This window comes from Phasianus colchicus, chromosome 9 (assembly GCF_987193195.1).
Source record: "Phasianus colchicus chromosome 9, bPhaCol1.hap1.1, whole genome shotgun sequence".
Lineage (NCBI taxonomy): Eukaryota > Metazoa > Chordata > Aves > Galliformes > Phasianidae > Phasianus > Phasianus colchicus.
In genome coordinates, this window is record NC_143444.1 from 16,502,703 (window position 1) to 16,518,581 (window position 15,879).

The 15,879-nt window shown below is 35.3% G+C and overlaps 2 protein-coding genes across 10 annotated transcripts in view; one reads left to right on the forward strand and one right to left on the reverse strand.

Moving 5' to 3' along the window:
• Positions 1-15,137, forward strand: part of BCAR3 (BCAR3 adaptor protein, NSP family member) — a 104,611-nt gene extending 89,474 nt beyond the window's left edge. For 5 of the 7 annotated variants that reach the window (XM_090146328.1, XM_090146329.1, XM_090146330.1 and 2 more), the window contains one exon: positions 14,637-15,136. In XM_090146328.1, the coding sequence (XP_090002454.1) occupies positions 14,637-14,846 (210 nt within the window). In that variant the 3' untranslated portion in view covers positions 14,847-15,136. Of the gene's footprint in view, positions 1-5,732; positions 6,506-14,636 lie in introns of those variants that run through there. The other 2 variants (XM_090146332.1, XM_090146334.1) reach the window with 2 other exon arrangements.
• The window catches only part of FNBP1L (formin binding protein 1 like), a 52,487-nt gene that overhangs the window by 6,326 nt on the left and 30,282 nt on the right, over positions 1-15,879 (reverse strand). For 2 of the 3 annotated variants that reach the window (XM_031614719.2, XM_031614718.2), the window contains exons 3-9: positions 13,179-13,232; positions 11,561-11,708; positions 11,105-11,167; positions 9,908-10,012; positions 9,262-9,390; positions 7,409-7,555; positions 6,586-6,789 (exon numbers count right to left, since the gene is read on the reverse strand). In XM_031614719.2, coding sequence (XP_031470579.1) covers positions 6,586-6,789; positions 7,409-7,555; positions 9,262-9,390; positions 9,908-10,012; positions 11,105-11,167; positions 11,561-11,708; positions 13,179-13,232 — 850 coding nt within the window. Of the gene's footprint in view, positions 1-963; positions 979-4,054; positions 4,214-6,585; positions 6,790-7,408; positions 7,556-9,261; positions 9,391-9,907; positions 10,013-11,104; positions 11,168-11,560; positions 11,709-13,178; positions 13,233-15,879 lie in introns of all 3 variants that reach the window. The other variant, XM_031614720.2, reaches the window with a different exon arrangement.

Here is a 15,879-nt window from a genome sequence, read left to right on the forward strand (position 1 = left end):
ATTTATAGGTCAAGAAAACCTGCTTGCCATTACAGAGACCCTCCACAGATGTAAAATGAGCTGGACAGCATTTCTTTTGACAAGAAGCAGCCTGATAAACATTACTGTCAAGATTTTGACACAAACAGCCTTAGGTCCAGATGCAATTCTGAGTTTCTAGATTCCCCCATTTTACTGCTCTTCTTGCCCCTCAAATTTTTGGCTCTTCTCCACTTCTAAAATCCTGATCTCTCCACTTTTTAAGATGGAAATATATGACCCCATTAAAAAAAAGGGGGAAATCAAAGTATGGTGTTTCAAAAACAAAGCAAGAGTGTTTCTTAGGAAACAAAAAGGCTTTCAGGTGCTTCCACACACTACAGAAAAACAGATAACACATCCTTTGTATCACTGTTCCTTACAGGTCAATTAATTAAAACCAGTGAGTAATATTCAGAGGAACACAGTTATTCATGTGAATTTTACTGTTTTACTCTGCAAAGTTACAATATTGATTAAGGGGCATTTTTTCATTTAATATAAAAGCTTTCTGGTACTCCTAAACATAAAGGATCATCTCCACTGTAAACGTCAGGTTAAATTCAAGTGCACGAATTTTGCAAATTCACTATTCCTCTTTCAAACAAGCCTTGTAATCTTTTTGTATACTCTTATTTTACGCTGCTTTAAAAATTATTTCTGATACAGAGAAAGCACTAAGTATTTCCATCATCACCAACTGATGAATACTGGTCAACCTTAAAATCCCAAAACCACAGAATAAATTGCAGACAGATCACAAGTCTCATTATCTCACATTAAGCATGTGGATGATTAAGAACATGATCGTGTATGAGAGTGGAAAGTCTGAAGATGTATTCCAGTGCCTGACTTAAAGCAGTTATGATATGGAAACACTTTCAGAAGATTACTTTCATGCTATCTTAGCAGAAGTACAGCAGACAGATCAGCACACGGGCTTACCGTCTTCACCGACCACTGCACAGTTCATTTGAAAACAGAAAGAAACGGGAAATTACTCACATGTAACGACCAGTTACAAAAATGATTAATGCCTAAAAATGTATCTTTAAAGTATTAAACATTAATATTTTAAATTATAAAAACGTATTTTACTACGAGCACAAGAACAGCAAAAGACCATCAGGAATGCACTTCTGCGTTAAGCATTACCGATTTAAAAAAATCAGTAGATGAGAATAGGTAGTTTAACTTACAAAAGTATAACACACAACTTCTTTAAACTAGTTTTAGATTTGAGTGTTCAAAGAATACACTTAACAAGCTTTTACTGTGGGAGAAGAAACACGCACACAGCCAACACTGCACAAAATAGCAGAATTTGATGATGATGAAGGACTGATCAGCCTTATACAAATAACTTTTTATAGCAATCCGCTACTATCTCCTTTACAAAGGTAGTTTTCACCTTATTATCACTGAAGGCTACAATAAACTAAGACCTTTTTCAAGTTAATGATTTTAACTTTTGTAAACAAACGTTTGGGTCAGCACTGCTACCCTAAAATGTTTTAGTTATTCAATCTGGAAGAAGTAAATAAACAAAAGCACAGCTTTGCTTTAACATTCACTATGCTTTCCATGACCTTTTACAAGCCTTTCCAGAGAATGGCTAAGAAACTCAGAAGATAAACATATCTGCATTTGTATGACCTTCAGCAATTGTTACGACTGTTGCTGATTAGAATTTCTAGCAATAAAGAAAATGAACATCCTTCACAAATGATATACCATGGTAGAAACCTCAATGAAGTCCAAAGATATAAAATGGCTACAGAATAAACTACTTTTTCTCTCTACAAAGAGCCTTCTAAGAAAATGCAAAATAAGGTTTATGTATCACTGTTCACAACACAACCATCCACGTATCAAGTAGCAGTGAGGAAAGAAAGACCTCATAAGTAAATGGAAATGATGATTTTGAAAATAATAAGCTGCATGGAGTAACAGTATTAATGAAAGGGAGGCGTGGCTACAGCTAAGACTTTTTTCAATACGAGTGAGAGACTTTTTTTGTATAGAGAGAGAACTTCAGCTACTGTACACTACATTCTCTGTACAGCAGATGGCAGGAAAAATCCTAACGCGTGAAGCACAGAATGAGAGCAGCTTGGTTTTGTGATCTCTAGTGCTTCAAATGACATCTGGGGCATAAAAAGCAGCATGTCTGGTATGCTTATTATCTGATCTTTGCTCATGGATAAATCTCAAAGCAAATTAAAATATCATTTGAAAGTTCTGCCTGACAATTCTACTTGGACATAGTTTTCCAGGGATAAAACCATGGAAAACATAGCACTTTTTGTATTAGGAACTGTTAAGAATTGAACAAACAGTATTTCAAAGATAAAACTGTCAAAGACATAAAATCTATTACAATTACAGTATACATTTAAAGACATTTGATATGTGAGGTCTTTAAATGTTTGCAAGGTATTTCAAACCACATAAAACAAAATATTCATCTGGAAGATTTAGAAATTTCAAAACATTTGATATTGCCGGATAACTGAGATCATCCACATTTGGATGATGCTATCAATCCTTATTCATTTTACAGAATACTGTTCCGTATTAAGTAAGTTCATTCTATTTTACAACATGATCAATAAATTGTTAAGAATACTTAAAATTAAATACTTAAAAATTAAAATACTGTTCTGTTTTCCATGGGTATTTTTCAGTTGTTAGGAAATTATCTTTTGCTTCAGTAACAAATTCTAGATCTATAAAGATTAAAGGTGTCAATTTGTGAGGAGTTGATATATCCAATCCACCCAAAAAGGTGGGGGTTAATCAAGATCTCTGCTATTTCAGCAACTCTAATTCAGTTCTTCATTGAGTAGGTAAGGAAGGAATATTATCTTCACAACCAAAATAGATTATAATACCATTCAGAAAGCAAAAGGAAAAGCTTCCCTTCATCAATACATACAAAATATCTGGGGGTCTGATATAAGATGCCACAACATGATTTAAAGAAAGTACATTAAAGCATAACTCATTTCTGAATGATAGCAAGGGAGCCACTAAATCATTAACTTTACTGCACTGCTACATTGTACTTTGATCTCCACATTACAGTAACCAGCCATTCCTGATGCACGTGAGATAGCAAGCTGGTTTTTGTTTTCAAATACAAGAAAACCATGAATTAAATAAATATAATCAGATACATCCAATTATCTCATTATAAAGATCATTAAGCATCTTAAAACACACAAACTGGGCAGCCTGTATTTCACTGAAATAACAGGAAAGTGGCAATACATTTATCACTTGTACTGTAAATGTTGCTAAGAAACCACTTAACAATTCTCTTCCGTTGTCTTCCAAACAAATTCTATTTGCAAAATATGCCACTAATAATTGATAAATTAATTCATAAATCTCAAAGTAGCATTTGGTAGTAATTTTTCAATACCATTACCCAAAAGTACCTTGCACAAAGAAAAACAATTTGTTAATCATAAAATTAAGAGGGTAATTTTTCAGAAAATCAGGATTGCAAAATCTGCAAGCACTGTGTGCTGAAACGTTTGATGTATAAAAAATAAATGAAACTTCTCCATTCTTAGTTCTGTCTCAGCATCAACTGCTATTATTTCAATTAGAAGTCAGCAAATAAAGTGATCATCTGTATGCTTTTTTTATGGTTACTATTTATACCTTGTGATGTACTGCTAAAATATGGTATATGATGGTAGGAAAACATTTGTGAATGTGAACAACAATGAAAAAAGGTATCAAACACATGCTGAGCACCCTCTTTATAACACCTTTATTTTAGACACAAGCATTTGGAATGTTATAACAAGTATTTATATTGTTTTAATTTTAATCTGGTGGTATGGTCTGTATAATATGAAAAAAAAACCACAACCAACCACCACAGTACCTAAAAGTGACCTTATAGCTGAGTATTACTTAAAAAAGAGTAAGCCTTATAATGAGGGTGAAGAGCATTAGAAAAGCCACATCACAACACACTGTTCATAGCCCATCATGCATTTCAACTTTTTATCCAACTTACCCCTCTTTTGAGGCTTCTGAAAGAAGGAATTCTGGGCTTCCCTGTTTTTATGTCACTCATGCAATAATGCACTGGTTCAATGGAGAATATGGGATACTGGGACCCATTAGGAGTACTGGATGTGTATAAACTAGTAGGGGTTAGGGGTGGGGACTGTGGCTAATGTGGAAATAAAGAAAGCAACAAATAAGCCAAATGTTCAAAGTGATTTTAAAATGAAAATTCTGTCTTATAAAAGCAAAATTTCCATCTATCACAATCACCTTTAACGTTTCACAGACACATTTATGCTATCACTGTATGGGTTTTAAGAGGTTGCTGCCACAAATTAATCTTCAGAGACAGAGGGATATTTAAGCAAGCTCTAGACTCAACTTTCGTAAGATCTCAAAAAGATTCCAAACTTGTTTCTCTGTTCTTTTAGAACAGGAAATATTGCTTTTTCCAACTTTAGTTATGGTCATTCTGGAAACTTGTGCAACTGTGCTTACATTTTCTTCCTACGTTCTGATGCACCTGATCTGGTAAGTTAGAAATAATACGTACATACATGGAGAATGACCGAGAAAGAGGTCCACTGAGACCTCCTGTAATCAAACTGGACTTGCAAAATGGCTGCACACTGTTCCTAATCAACATCATCACTACAATTTCCCCTGCTTTCTTCCTCCACTTCTAAAAAATTGCTTCTCTGATGGTTTCTCTTTCCTGTTCTTGCTGCTTTTACCTATTTCAATATTTCCACTTTCTCTGCTACACAATTCATTCCCTTTCCAAAAGGCTTTTCTGTCTGATAACATCAAAAAATAGGTAAACATACGTAAGGAAGTCAAGACCAGCCACAGCTCAAGCTAAATGAAGGCCCAAATGTCACCACAAATACCTCACAAATACAGTAAGTTAGTATTTTTGCTTTGTTTTTCTATCAGCTAATGTTTTGAAATACTTTAATAATGTTATGTACTTATATTCTTATAGGAAATATTACAAATAGCATACTGTTTATATAAAATATATACAATTCCAAACACACATATATATATTCTGATGTATATTTTGCTTCCAGCTGCTTTTTCTTTTCTTTTTCTTTTTTTTAAGGTGTGTTCATAAATCCCTCCCTCCCACCCCTCCCCCTCCAAAAACAAAAACTGAGCATAATCTTCCATTTATTCCAGGTACTTAAGGAAAAATATGTAGAATTTATACATATTTTTGTGTCTGTGATTCCATATAGGAAATAGCATGTAGCATTCATAGTCACCTCTCTAAAGTGAACAAACTGTGGAAAAAGTAGGGAAATAGTCCTGACAGCTTTCTTCAGCTGTCATCATGCTATGGAGTAACTTGGATCTACAGAAAACATCCAGAAGCGCATTTAGATTGTCACTGCTTTACTGTGTGCGGAAGAGGGGGGGAAGAAGGGGGGAGGGGGTGTGTGTGTGTGTGTGTGTGTGTGTGTGTGTGTGTGTGTGTGTGTGTGTGTGTGTGTATGCGTGTGTGCGCGCGCGCACACAAAACTCTTGGACACAGGGCTTATTATCAAACTGGTAGTCATGACTGCAGCCAAATGCAATAAGGATGGTAATATGTTGAAATGATAAACTACTTACTATGACTACTTACTAGTCATTAATTATACTGCATGAAAGGTAAATAATCAGTTTTCATTTTAACACAGCTGCAGTTACACATAACATAGTGAGGAGGAGAAAAGGAATCAGCTGGACCTTTTCTGCAAAGATCTGCTTGCTTGGAATACTATCAACTGGAAAATAAATCCCAGCCCTCATGAGCTGTAAGAACAGCTTTCTACAATGTGGCAGGAACCAATTTGAAACATTAAAACAATCTCACCAAACTCTGAGGGAATCATTTAAAAGACTCACATGTTCTAATACTAGCTAAAATCCTAGCATAAAATTTAAATTTGTACCTGCTTTCAATTTTTTCTTGAGCACAGGCATATTTTTACCTTTTTCACCGTTACATTTCCTCTGGGATATTTACCTGTATGGAGCTGTAAGTTTTAATATTTTCAAAACTAAATTAAAGAAAAAAAAAGATCTATGTACTATTCCTATTGATAAACATATATAAAATGTGACATTTTAAAGAAGGTTGCTTTTTGTAGTATTAAAGAGATCTGAAGCCTGCCTGATTCCAAAGCATAAAACACACCCTCTCGACTTGTTTTGCTTATTTTTACGTTCAAATCAACACTTTTTCTATGCAATTACAGAAAGTCTTTACAGCAACTCAGAATAATTAGGGAAATTGGAAGCTACTTTTATTTACTATATTTCAACCTATGCAGAACATCAAAAAACATTACAGAACACAGATCACTAGAAGAATTGCAAAACTTCCTTCCACAAAAACCTGAAAACATCCAACCTTACTCAAACTGTTATGTCATCAAAAAACAGTGGAGTAAAAGGAGTATTTTATTTTTTAAAATAAATAATTGCTATTTCTATGTATTGCAAATCTTCATATTTTAATTCTCCAAGTAGTAATTTCAGAATTGTTACCTTTGGCTTTTTTCCAAATAGCCACAGCTTTCCTTTCGCCTTGCCCACTGTAGTTTTTGAATCAATTCTCATTCCTTCCTGCTTTGGTGTACTGATGGTTCCATCAGAGATAGTTCTGTAAATATTCTGACTGTAGTCTTCAAATGGAAAATCTCCAGGAGGTTCAAAACCAGATTTGAAGCAGTCTATCACTAGCTGGGAGTCCTGAAGAGGACACGAGTGAGTTTAAAAAGAAAATCAAGCAGTTATCAAGAGAGAAAAGGAGAGAAACCTGGAGACATAAGTTTTCCCTTTAAGTGAAAAGATGCACAGGTGGAAAACACAGAGGACACAAAATGCATTCTTTTGGACTGAAGATAAAATATGCTATTTTTTTTTCTCAGCAGTGTTACCAGTGGCACAAATCAAAGCATACATACACTGCTATTCAGAAGCCAGCAAACAGTCCCCACAGGTTCTCATGAATTTAAGGCAGGGCAACGGTTTATACCCAAATTAGATTCCATCTTTTTATACTTTATCCAATTTAATGCTATGTGCCATAGAAGACACCAATCATGTTGGTATTCTTGGATGTTTCAGGATATGCAAAACAGTGCATCCAAAATCATATATGATGTTAAACATCTTCAGATCAAAGTAAAACAATAAAACATGAAGAGAATAAATACCAGCAATACTGGAAACAATCATTTAGACTAACACTTTTATGGCAAATAATTCAAAATGTACAGGATTAAGTCATTTTCCTCTTCTCTCCCGCTCTCCACACATCAGTTCACTTTCTTCAAATGCATTTACTAAGTAGCTCAATTCTACTTACTCTATGTTCATCAACTGATTTTGCTGCAAGGATCATCCCCTCTAAGCATTTAGAGATGATTGGAATAACCTTGCGCTCAGAGTCAGCAAAGCCTTTGTAACATTCACTAAGTTTGATAGTCCTTCTTTCATCCATTTCTTGAAGTTGCTGCAAGCACAAAGAAAGATAAATATTTATGGACATTTTTTCCTGATCCTGATGTATGTAGTTACTGTGGTCTCCACAATGTAGTATGGAATTTCTGTGCCTCCCCAGTATTACTACTTACCTAACAAAACAGAACCTAATTAAATTTTAAAAAAAGGAAGTCCTCCTGTCAGACATAGATTTGAGATGCCCGTAACAGAAATTGAAGAGTTCATATTTTTTAATTTATAAAACGGTGTCTGGAGGACTGAACTTTCTATTCCTTATTTTTGAAGCCTGTGTCAAGAGCCTACAGTCTCCTACTTAGTTTAAAATATTTCAGGCAAAAATGGGAACTATAGTGATAAAATTCTATTAATTTCTACATCTCCTCACTCCCTCCTTCCAAACAACCTCTCTGGTAATAGTATAGCCACCTGAAATCTCATCTTCTTTAACTCTGCGCTTATTTTTATCCTCTCCAATAAAAACCTATGGTTAACAAAAAGTATGAAAGGTTCAGAATATTAAAGTTAAAATGTATGCATTTAAATTTTCTCTTTCAAATACAAACCATTTCCTTCACAAATGTGCAAGAAAATAACAAAAAAAAAAAGATTACCAACAGAAAAGAACAAATTAAAGAGAAATACTAGTAAGGTAATAGCCCAGAACCTTTCACCTAAATTAACGTGACAAAGAGAAGAAGACAATAGGCAATAAATACATAAACAGGTTATCAAAACAGGTTAAAAAGATGGATTTTCCTGTATCTATTCTAACAAAGGCAGGTATCTCAAATAGCGTCTAATTTCATCAGTGAAACAAAGCAACAACCTTAGACCTGCTAAACACCTCTCCCCAGGCACTCCCATACAAAGTTACTAAACACTTGCAAGGAAATAATTTAGAAAACATAGTCCCAGGAGAAAGTAGGACCAGGGCTTTTTGCTTTTACTGGAGACTTTTAGAAAACATAAGCCATTTCTACACTAGAAAAATTGGACTGAGCTACAAAAACAAAACTTTCTCCTGGGACATCATTGCAATTATTCCATCAGTGTTAATGCCAGATCTACTTAAGTACTGCTTACCAGTTAAAATATTATAAGATTCCTTAATCAGCCAGGAAAACATCAAACGTTTTTAAACTGATAGACCTTCAAATGAAGTCAACGTTTTTACTTCCATTTCCACACTCCATGTATTCCATGCATTTGTGATATTTTAGGGGGTTCTGTGCATTGCTTGTAATACTGCTGAAGCAATGACCACCTGAGTGTGCAGGAAGCACTTCTGCCTCCAGATCTACCCAGTATAAACCTGCTACATGAGACACGTTAAACCACACTGTCACCATTAGCTATGTGCTTTCCTACGTCTCTACAAGTCAGTGCATGAAAAAAATAGAGAACTAGTGATCAAACTTTGCTAGAATAATTGTTTTAACATCTGATCTCATGCAGATGTCCAAAATTTTTATTTTACTGCTGTTTCATTAATACTTCAAGTCTTATGTAAAACCTTCATAGAAAATAAAGTATTTTCAGTGCAAGTGTAAGCATAATTACTGAAAAACTTTTAATAAATGTCGACTGTATCCGCGAGATTGTTAATTTCTTGATAAAATTATCTACTATTTTACAATAAAAGAGAAATTTGACATTTTAAATTCTACTTTCTCCTTTAAAAAACACCAGTCATGCTTTCTTCATTAATTATTTTACCTTATAAATCTGAGGAATGACAATGTAGTAGTGTTTGTGTTGTTCGCCATTAAAATTCTGTAGTTGTGCAGCATATTCATTTTTGTTTTCATCAGCCATGTGTGTACGCAGGTTTAACTGTTGCTTAGCCTAGTAAGAAAATGTTATTGGTTCAAACATGTCTTGAGCTTTTCAGTGGTACACAGCAGTATTATAATTTATTTTGCCAGTATGTAAAAACACTAACCAAAATCATCATCAAAACTTCCATCCTTACAGTACAAGGAACGTGAGCTTTAATTTATACAGACAGCCAAGAGACATAATTTGTTACACAGAGAGAGAGTACTGGTTATCTAAGCTCCCTCAACCACACTGCTTAAATACATATGCAAAAAAACATGAAAGAGACTGAACTAGACTACATACATAGTATAAAATACCAAATACCAGTGAGTTTGCCAACGGAAGGAAGAAAACTGACTCAGCATCATCACAAGGATGATGAAGCAGACTCCGTGTACATTTTACCCTTTCATTTTGCACACAATAAGCAAGCATATTTTATACATAATTTTGAGGGATGTTGTTCCAGTATGATAAATAAACAAACATAATTTGTTTATAATAAAGGGAGAGTAGAAGACAAACGTGGCACTGCTCTTACCTTTTCAACATCAGCCTTTGTTGCATTAGTGTCATTGTCCAGTCTTTCATAGCTTTGCTGCGCCTTCTCTGCCTCTCTGCATTCTCTCTCAAATTTCTTTTTACTCTACAAAAGCCACAAACTTACTGCTTCAGCTACTATCCCATTTTAATTTTGTAAAGCAACTCTGAATTTTAAATATCAAAGCTTCCCTTTAAGACCTTAAATTCCCTAAATACCTTTATTTAAGTAAATACACTGTTAACATTATTTAGTATACCTGACATTCAATAATTCTATCTGCTTTCAAGATAACTTGTAGGAAAAACCGTTGCAGGTTGGGAAGTTAGTAACTCTAGAGAGGAACAGGAAACACACTGTGAGTACTACTCTTCTGCTTTAGAGAAGAGTCAGGCAACGGAGGTTAACATGTCCCTTTTAAAGGACTCACTGCACACAAAAATACAGCACACAGAAGACAACTGGTTGTTTGTGGTGAACTCTGGGGATTATCTGTCTGAAAGGTAACAGCATCTTGAACTACTACACCTGCTTCTACTGATCATCTGACCATGAATTAAAACTCTGTGACTTGACACTGAACCGAGACATCAATCATCTGAGTACACAGCAACAAAATAGAAATTCACTTTTCCAGTTTTGCTTCACAACAATCTGGATCAAAGATAATAAATTTCAAAGACACAGAAAGAACAAAGAATGCATTGTGAACACACTGTTCTGCATTTTTTAATCCTTAAAAGCAACGTCTGTGATTTATTCTAGAGAAATGCACTTTCTGCATTTCTCTGTAAAAGTATAATCCTGCCTCCTGGAAGGGTAACAGCCTACAGCAGCAGACTACAAACTCAAGTCAAATACTTAAGATTTCACCTTCACAGAAATAAATCATCCCTACTAATTACCCTCTAACCCAATGAGAAGCCACTCAAGCCTGAACCCACTGTTTAACCAGGTTCCTTTACTCTGGATAAAGACCAAGGCTTTATGTATGCACACTGGCTGTTTACAAGAGATTTTTAATTTTCTTTTCAGCAGTGACCACAAACACATTGGAATGTATTTTGAGTGTTGCTAAATCTGATTTGGCCATTTAATAATATAGCTAAACACTAAATTCTAAGCAAGGAAGATTTTAACAGTTCCATTTACAGATAGGCTTAATTCTAATTAATAATAAACAAAACACAAACTCACGTTATCCATCTGTTTCCAGCACATGTCCAGATATTGTTGAGCCTTTCGTCCTTCCTGAAGATGCTAAAATCGCCACAAATAAGTTTGATTTACATATATTCAATACTAACACCATTACCTAGTTTGTGCTCTGTTGGCACACTATGATATATGCTTCTAGCACATTACCAGTACCCTTTTGAAGACATGACTTTGTGCAAGAACAGTACCACATTAAAAAACTTAGATTGGCAAAAAAGCTACCAGTAAGCAGTATCCCAAGATCTTCATCCTCAGGTTTTAGTAACTGTTAACAGTACATAAAAATACCACAACAGCTTTAAACACGTATTCTATAAATGCATTATAAAACCTACTTATTGACAAGTTCATGAAATGGGGTAAAGAAATACATCGGTTCATTCAGAGGCACATCTGATTTCATATCCCATTATAAAATCAAGATATAGGAATTACCATCTTTCTCTCAGTTTTTAGATCATGTGAGTATCTCATCAATTCTCCATAGACTCTGTGTCCCATTTCTTCTGCAACTACTTCGCGTTGTCCTGCATAGTCATTCAGCTCGTTAAGGATGTTAAAAAAGGCAATACATGAAGTAAACCTGGCAGAGGGAACATACACACAACAGAAGTACAAGTGAGACAGTTTTGTGTTTGCTTCTTTTTTTAAATAGATTTCCTTTAACATAGTTTGTGCTCCTAATTAAAAAGATATCAGATATATTTTACAATAAACCTTGTTTTAATGCTGATTGAATTACAACAAATGAAAGTAGGGAAAGCCTACATTGAGCCTAGCACGTACTACTTGTTGCAACGTCTCTTCAAATACATTTTATAATATAGGTTTTTGTGGATGGAAAAGAAAGAAGAAGAATACTACCTGGAAAGCCCTGTAGTATAGTGGTATCTCCTAAGCTGCCAACTGAGAGGCCTGAGCTTGGGAACGGATACATACGCCCCTAGGCTTGGAGGCTGAACTTGTTGCAGAGATGATGTACTTGGTAGTCTTGAGGGTGGAACATGCCAATCATACCACTCATATGCATCCCGATGGATGATCTACAGAACAAGCTTGCTATCAGCTCTGAAGACAGCTGCCTGTATGCCTGCCCACCTCTTGGCTGGAAGTAAGGTGCCACTATGGCTGGCACTAAAAAGGGGGGAAGAGGAGGGGCAAAGGGTAGAAAGTGTGTGTGGAAGGGAAGAAAGAAAAAAAACAGGCACCACATTAAAATATACATCTTTCTCTCTTTAACTGTGGAATACTGCCACCTCCATTGGCTTGGCTTTGTACAATTTAAATGCCATCCTAGAACTAGGATTCCTGTTCCCTGTAGCCCAGGATCTTTAAATAGAGTCAAAAGAGATAGAGGAAACCCTAGTGTGGATTTCCAGGAATTCTGTGCACAGCATGTGCTCTGGTCACAATCTGAACCTTAGCCCACATTCTTTCATTCATGTTTATCTCTGAAGGAAACTTCTCTAAATAAAAAAGGTAATGGATAGGGACCACAGAACAAGCTCCTCTCTTTGTACAGCTGTAGAGGAGCAGTTTATGCTAAACAACTTTATGATTATTTGTCATTCAGACTTATTTTGTCTCTGGAGTCAGAGAAAGACAGCAAGCTTAAGAGGCATAAGCTCTTCTTGCCAAGGTCAAGGCACTTTGGTTTACACTCAAGTGTCAGATCAGAACACCTAACTACACTGCAGGAAAGTCTACTATGCTAAGAAAAATCACAGCCCAGTGGTAAATCGCTGCTCTCCTATTATAAAAACAAGCCAACAAACAACAACAAAAACCCAACAGAACAAACTTCTGCTTTCAAACTTTCAGTGAGATGAAGATTATTTTGGAACACAGCAAGTACAACCTGCCACGTTTACTATTTTAAAATACCACAGAAACAAATCTAATGTACCATGGTTAAGAACTGAGAAGCCAAGCAGCTTTTGTTCTCTTAAACATTTAAGTATTTTATCTTAGAAGAAATAAAAATTTAAAAATGGACAAAGTACACCGCAGCCCTTATTTCTTATATGCAGAACTTTTAAGTGCACATTTTTACCTGGGTTCCTCATCTTTGGCTGAACGTTTAGGACAGTACTTCTTAACCAGATTTCTATTAAGGAAGAAGAAAAAAAAGGATGTTATTTTAGAGTGTGTTTTGACAAGATGAACACAGAGTGAGGTGCATGAACAAATAATTTCTTTTTCAATTACCTCATTTTTGTATCTAAGGGTCCCTTAACCTAACACAGGGTAGAAATCTACAGTGTTTCCAATGTCTTAAATCACTCTGACCTTGAACGATGCATTTATAAGCATTTTAAAACCTCTAATCCACAGAGACTAGACATAAAGTGTTCTTTAACAGGTTTTTCATATGTATGTGTAAAACAACAAATTCTAACAAATTAGAAACAAGCAAACAAATGGTTCACTGTTTAATCACACACATACTGGACACTGTACACAATACCCATGAACCCATGGAGGTTTTCTCCATGCCTGAATTAAGTTTTTGAGTGTACATTCAGATCAGTGGTTTTAACCACAATTCCCCTCAATCTTCCATACTACTCTAATTAAATAGACCAGTGCATAAAGACCAATGTCCACCCTCACAAAATTTCCCGTATTTTCCAAACATAGGAACCAGATCATTAAAATCTAGCCAATAAGGTTCAAACTGTAGAACAGACTGCCCATTCTGAATATCTCTCCTTTAAATTAACTACATCATATTTTAAAGTGAGAATTAACTTCCCATAAGGCATGCCAGTTATTTGCTTTACAACCCATAAACAGAAGCAACAGAATGCTGACAATTTTTACCATACATCTCTAATAAAATCATACCTTCAATTAAAAAAAAAAATTCAAGAAGCAGAAAGTCCACTTTGAGTCGGTCAAAGAAGCATTTTCCAAGTGTGTTCCTGAGCAATGAATCTGGATTATGCAAATAATGGTTCTGGTTTTTTAATCGATATAAAATACACTTTGTTCAAACTTCTGTTTTGTGCAAAAGGACAATATTGTGTATTTAAACTATTTTACACATCCATCCAAGAAAGAAATCAGGTCTGAAATATCAATTCTTACAACTGCTATAGCAGCTGTATTTTAAACGGCCGTTAAATATAACTTTTCCAACTGTCTGTCCAGTAATAATTGAGTCAACTGGCCTTTCACATCTTAGACTAATTCCTAATTAGTAGTCTAAATCCATTACTAATCTAATCTAAACCAAAATACCTTCTCCCGGAAGCAGCCACACGGAAGGGTTGGATTAGATGATCTCCAGAGGTTTCTTCCAACCTCTGCAATTCTCTGATAAAAAGCAAACAGCATCTCCAATGCTACAAAATATTGTATGAAACAAAATCCTGCATGTATGTTTTGTATCCCATTCCCACTGGCTGCCTGTGACTTCATCGCTATGAACCATAAACCATCTCATCACTAAAACAAGAGTGCTAGTCCTGCCTTCATCTAAAATAACCTTCTTGCAATTTCCCATCAGGTTATTTGGAAGTCCTGCATCTCTAAGGTACAAGCAGTGAGACCACATTCAGCCATGAAATACATAACAAAATATGAGCTGGGAGTCAGTGGAAACAGCAGGCTCGTATCCTTTGTCTCTTTCCATACACTCAGTCTACAGCCAGAAGGAACTACTGTAAGATCATCACACCATTTACACATTCATTTGTACACTAAGAATAAACACTGACTTTTAAAAATGCATCTACAAATTGTGTAACACCTTTCTCACTAAAGTCAAAACAAGAATTGTTCTTCACCATCATCAGAATCTACTGCCTGTTGTTAAATTCAACTTGGTAAGGAATAAAAGGAGACTTTCTGATTGTAAAATTCAGAAGATTAAAAAAAAAACAGCCATCTAATAATCTTCTTAGCTAAGTAACTTTCCCATGTTTCACATTTCCTTACACTTCTGCATTGCTACTCAGGGCTTATTAACGACTGGCAAACTCCTGAAATTCACCTTATTAATATTCAGAAGGTGAACTGCATCTCAAGCACACAATGCTGTAGCTAAGCAACCATGCAAGTCCTTTCAAGGGAAGATTTTCAGGGGTGTTACAAAAGAGAAAGTAAGCCACTTTAAAAAGCAAAAAATAACAAAATCCACCACCACAGAGTTTAGAGCTGCAAAAGTGAAGGGCTTCAAGGTCCAATAAACAATACAAAGTACAACAACCAAAGTTAATAAATAAAAAGTGGCTAGCAAATGCAAAATTTCTAGCTAAAGGAAAAAGTAGTGTTCACATGAACAATTAAGCATAAATGGATTTTGTTTGTTTTTGTTTCATTTACAAGTGAGTATCAACATTTAGAAAGATCTTATCTTTACCTAAACATAGGCCTGTTTCTCAGGATCCAAGCATGGCTCTGGAACAGTTTCTCCAAACTATGGGAACCTTACATATGTCTACAGCAGCAATTAAAGTAGTTTACATCTTTAAGGAGACCAAAACAACAGCACCAAGGGCTCAGCACTCACATACCAGTTTCTGGAGGTTTTAGTCCAGTCCAGTTCTAGCTGATTTCTCTCAGTTAAACACCCACCAGAATTTACAGAACAGGTTCACTTCCCACAATTCAGATTCACCGAGAAGAAATCTAGTTTGCCTGTTTTCAGACTCTTCCACAAGAGAACCAGACCACAGGTGGGTTTAACTCACCTAATTCCTTCTTGAAGACCATTCCTGCCCCAAACTAGCAGACTCACCTAATTCTTA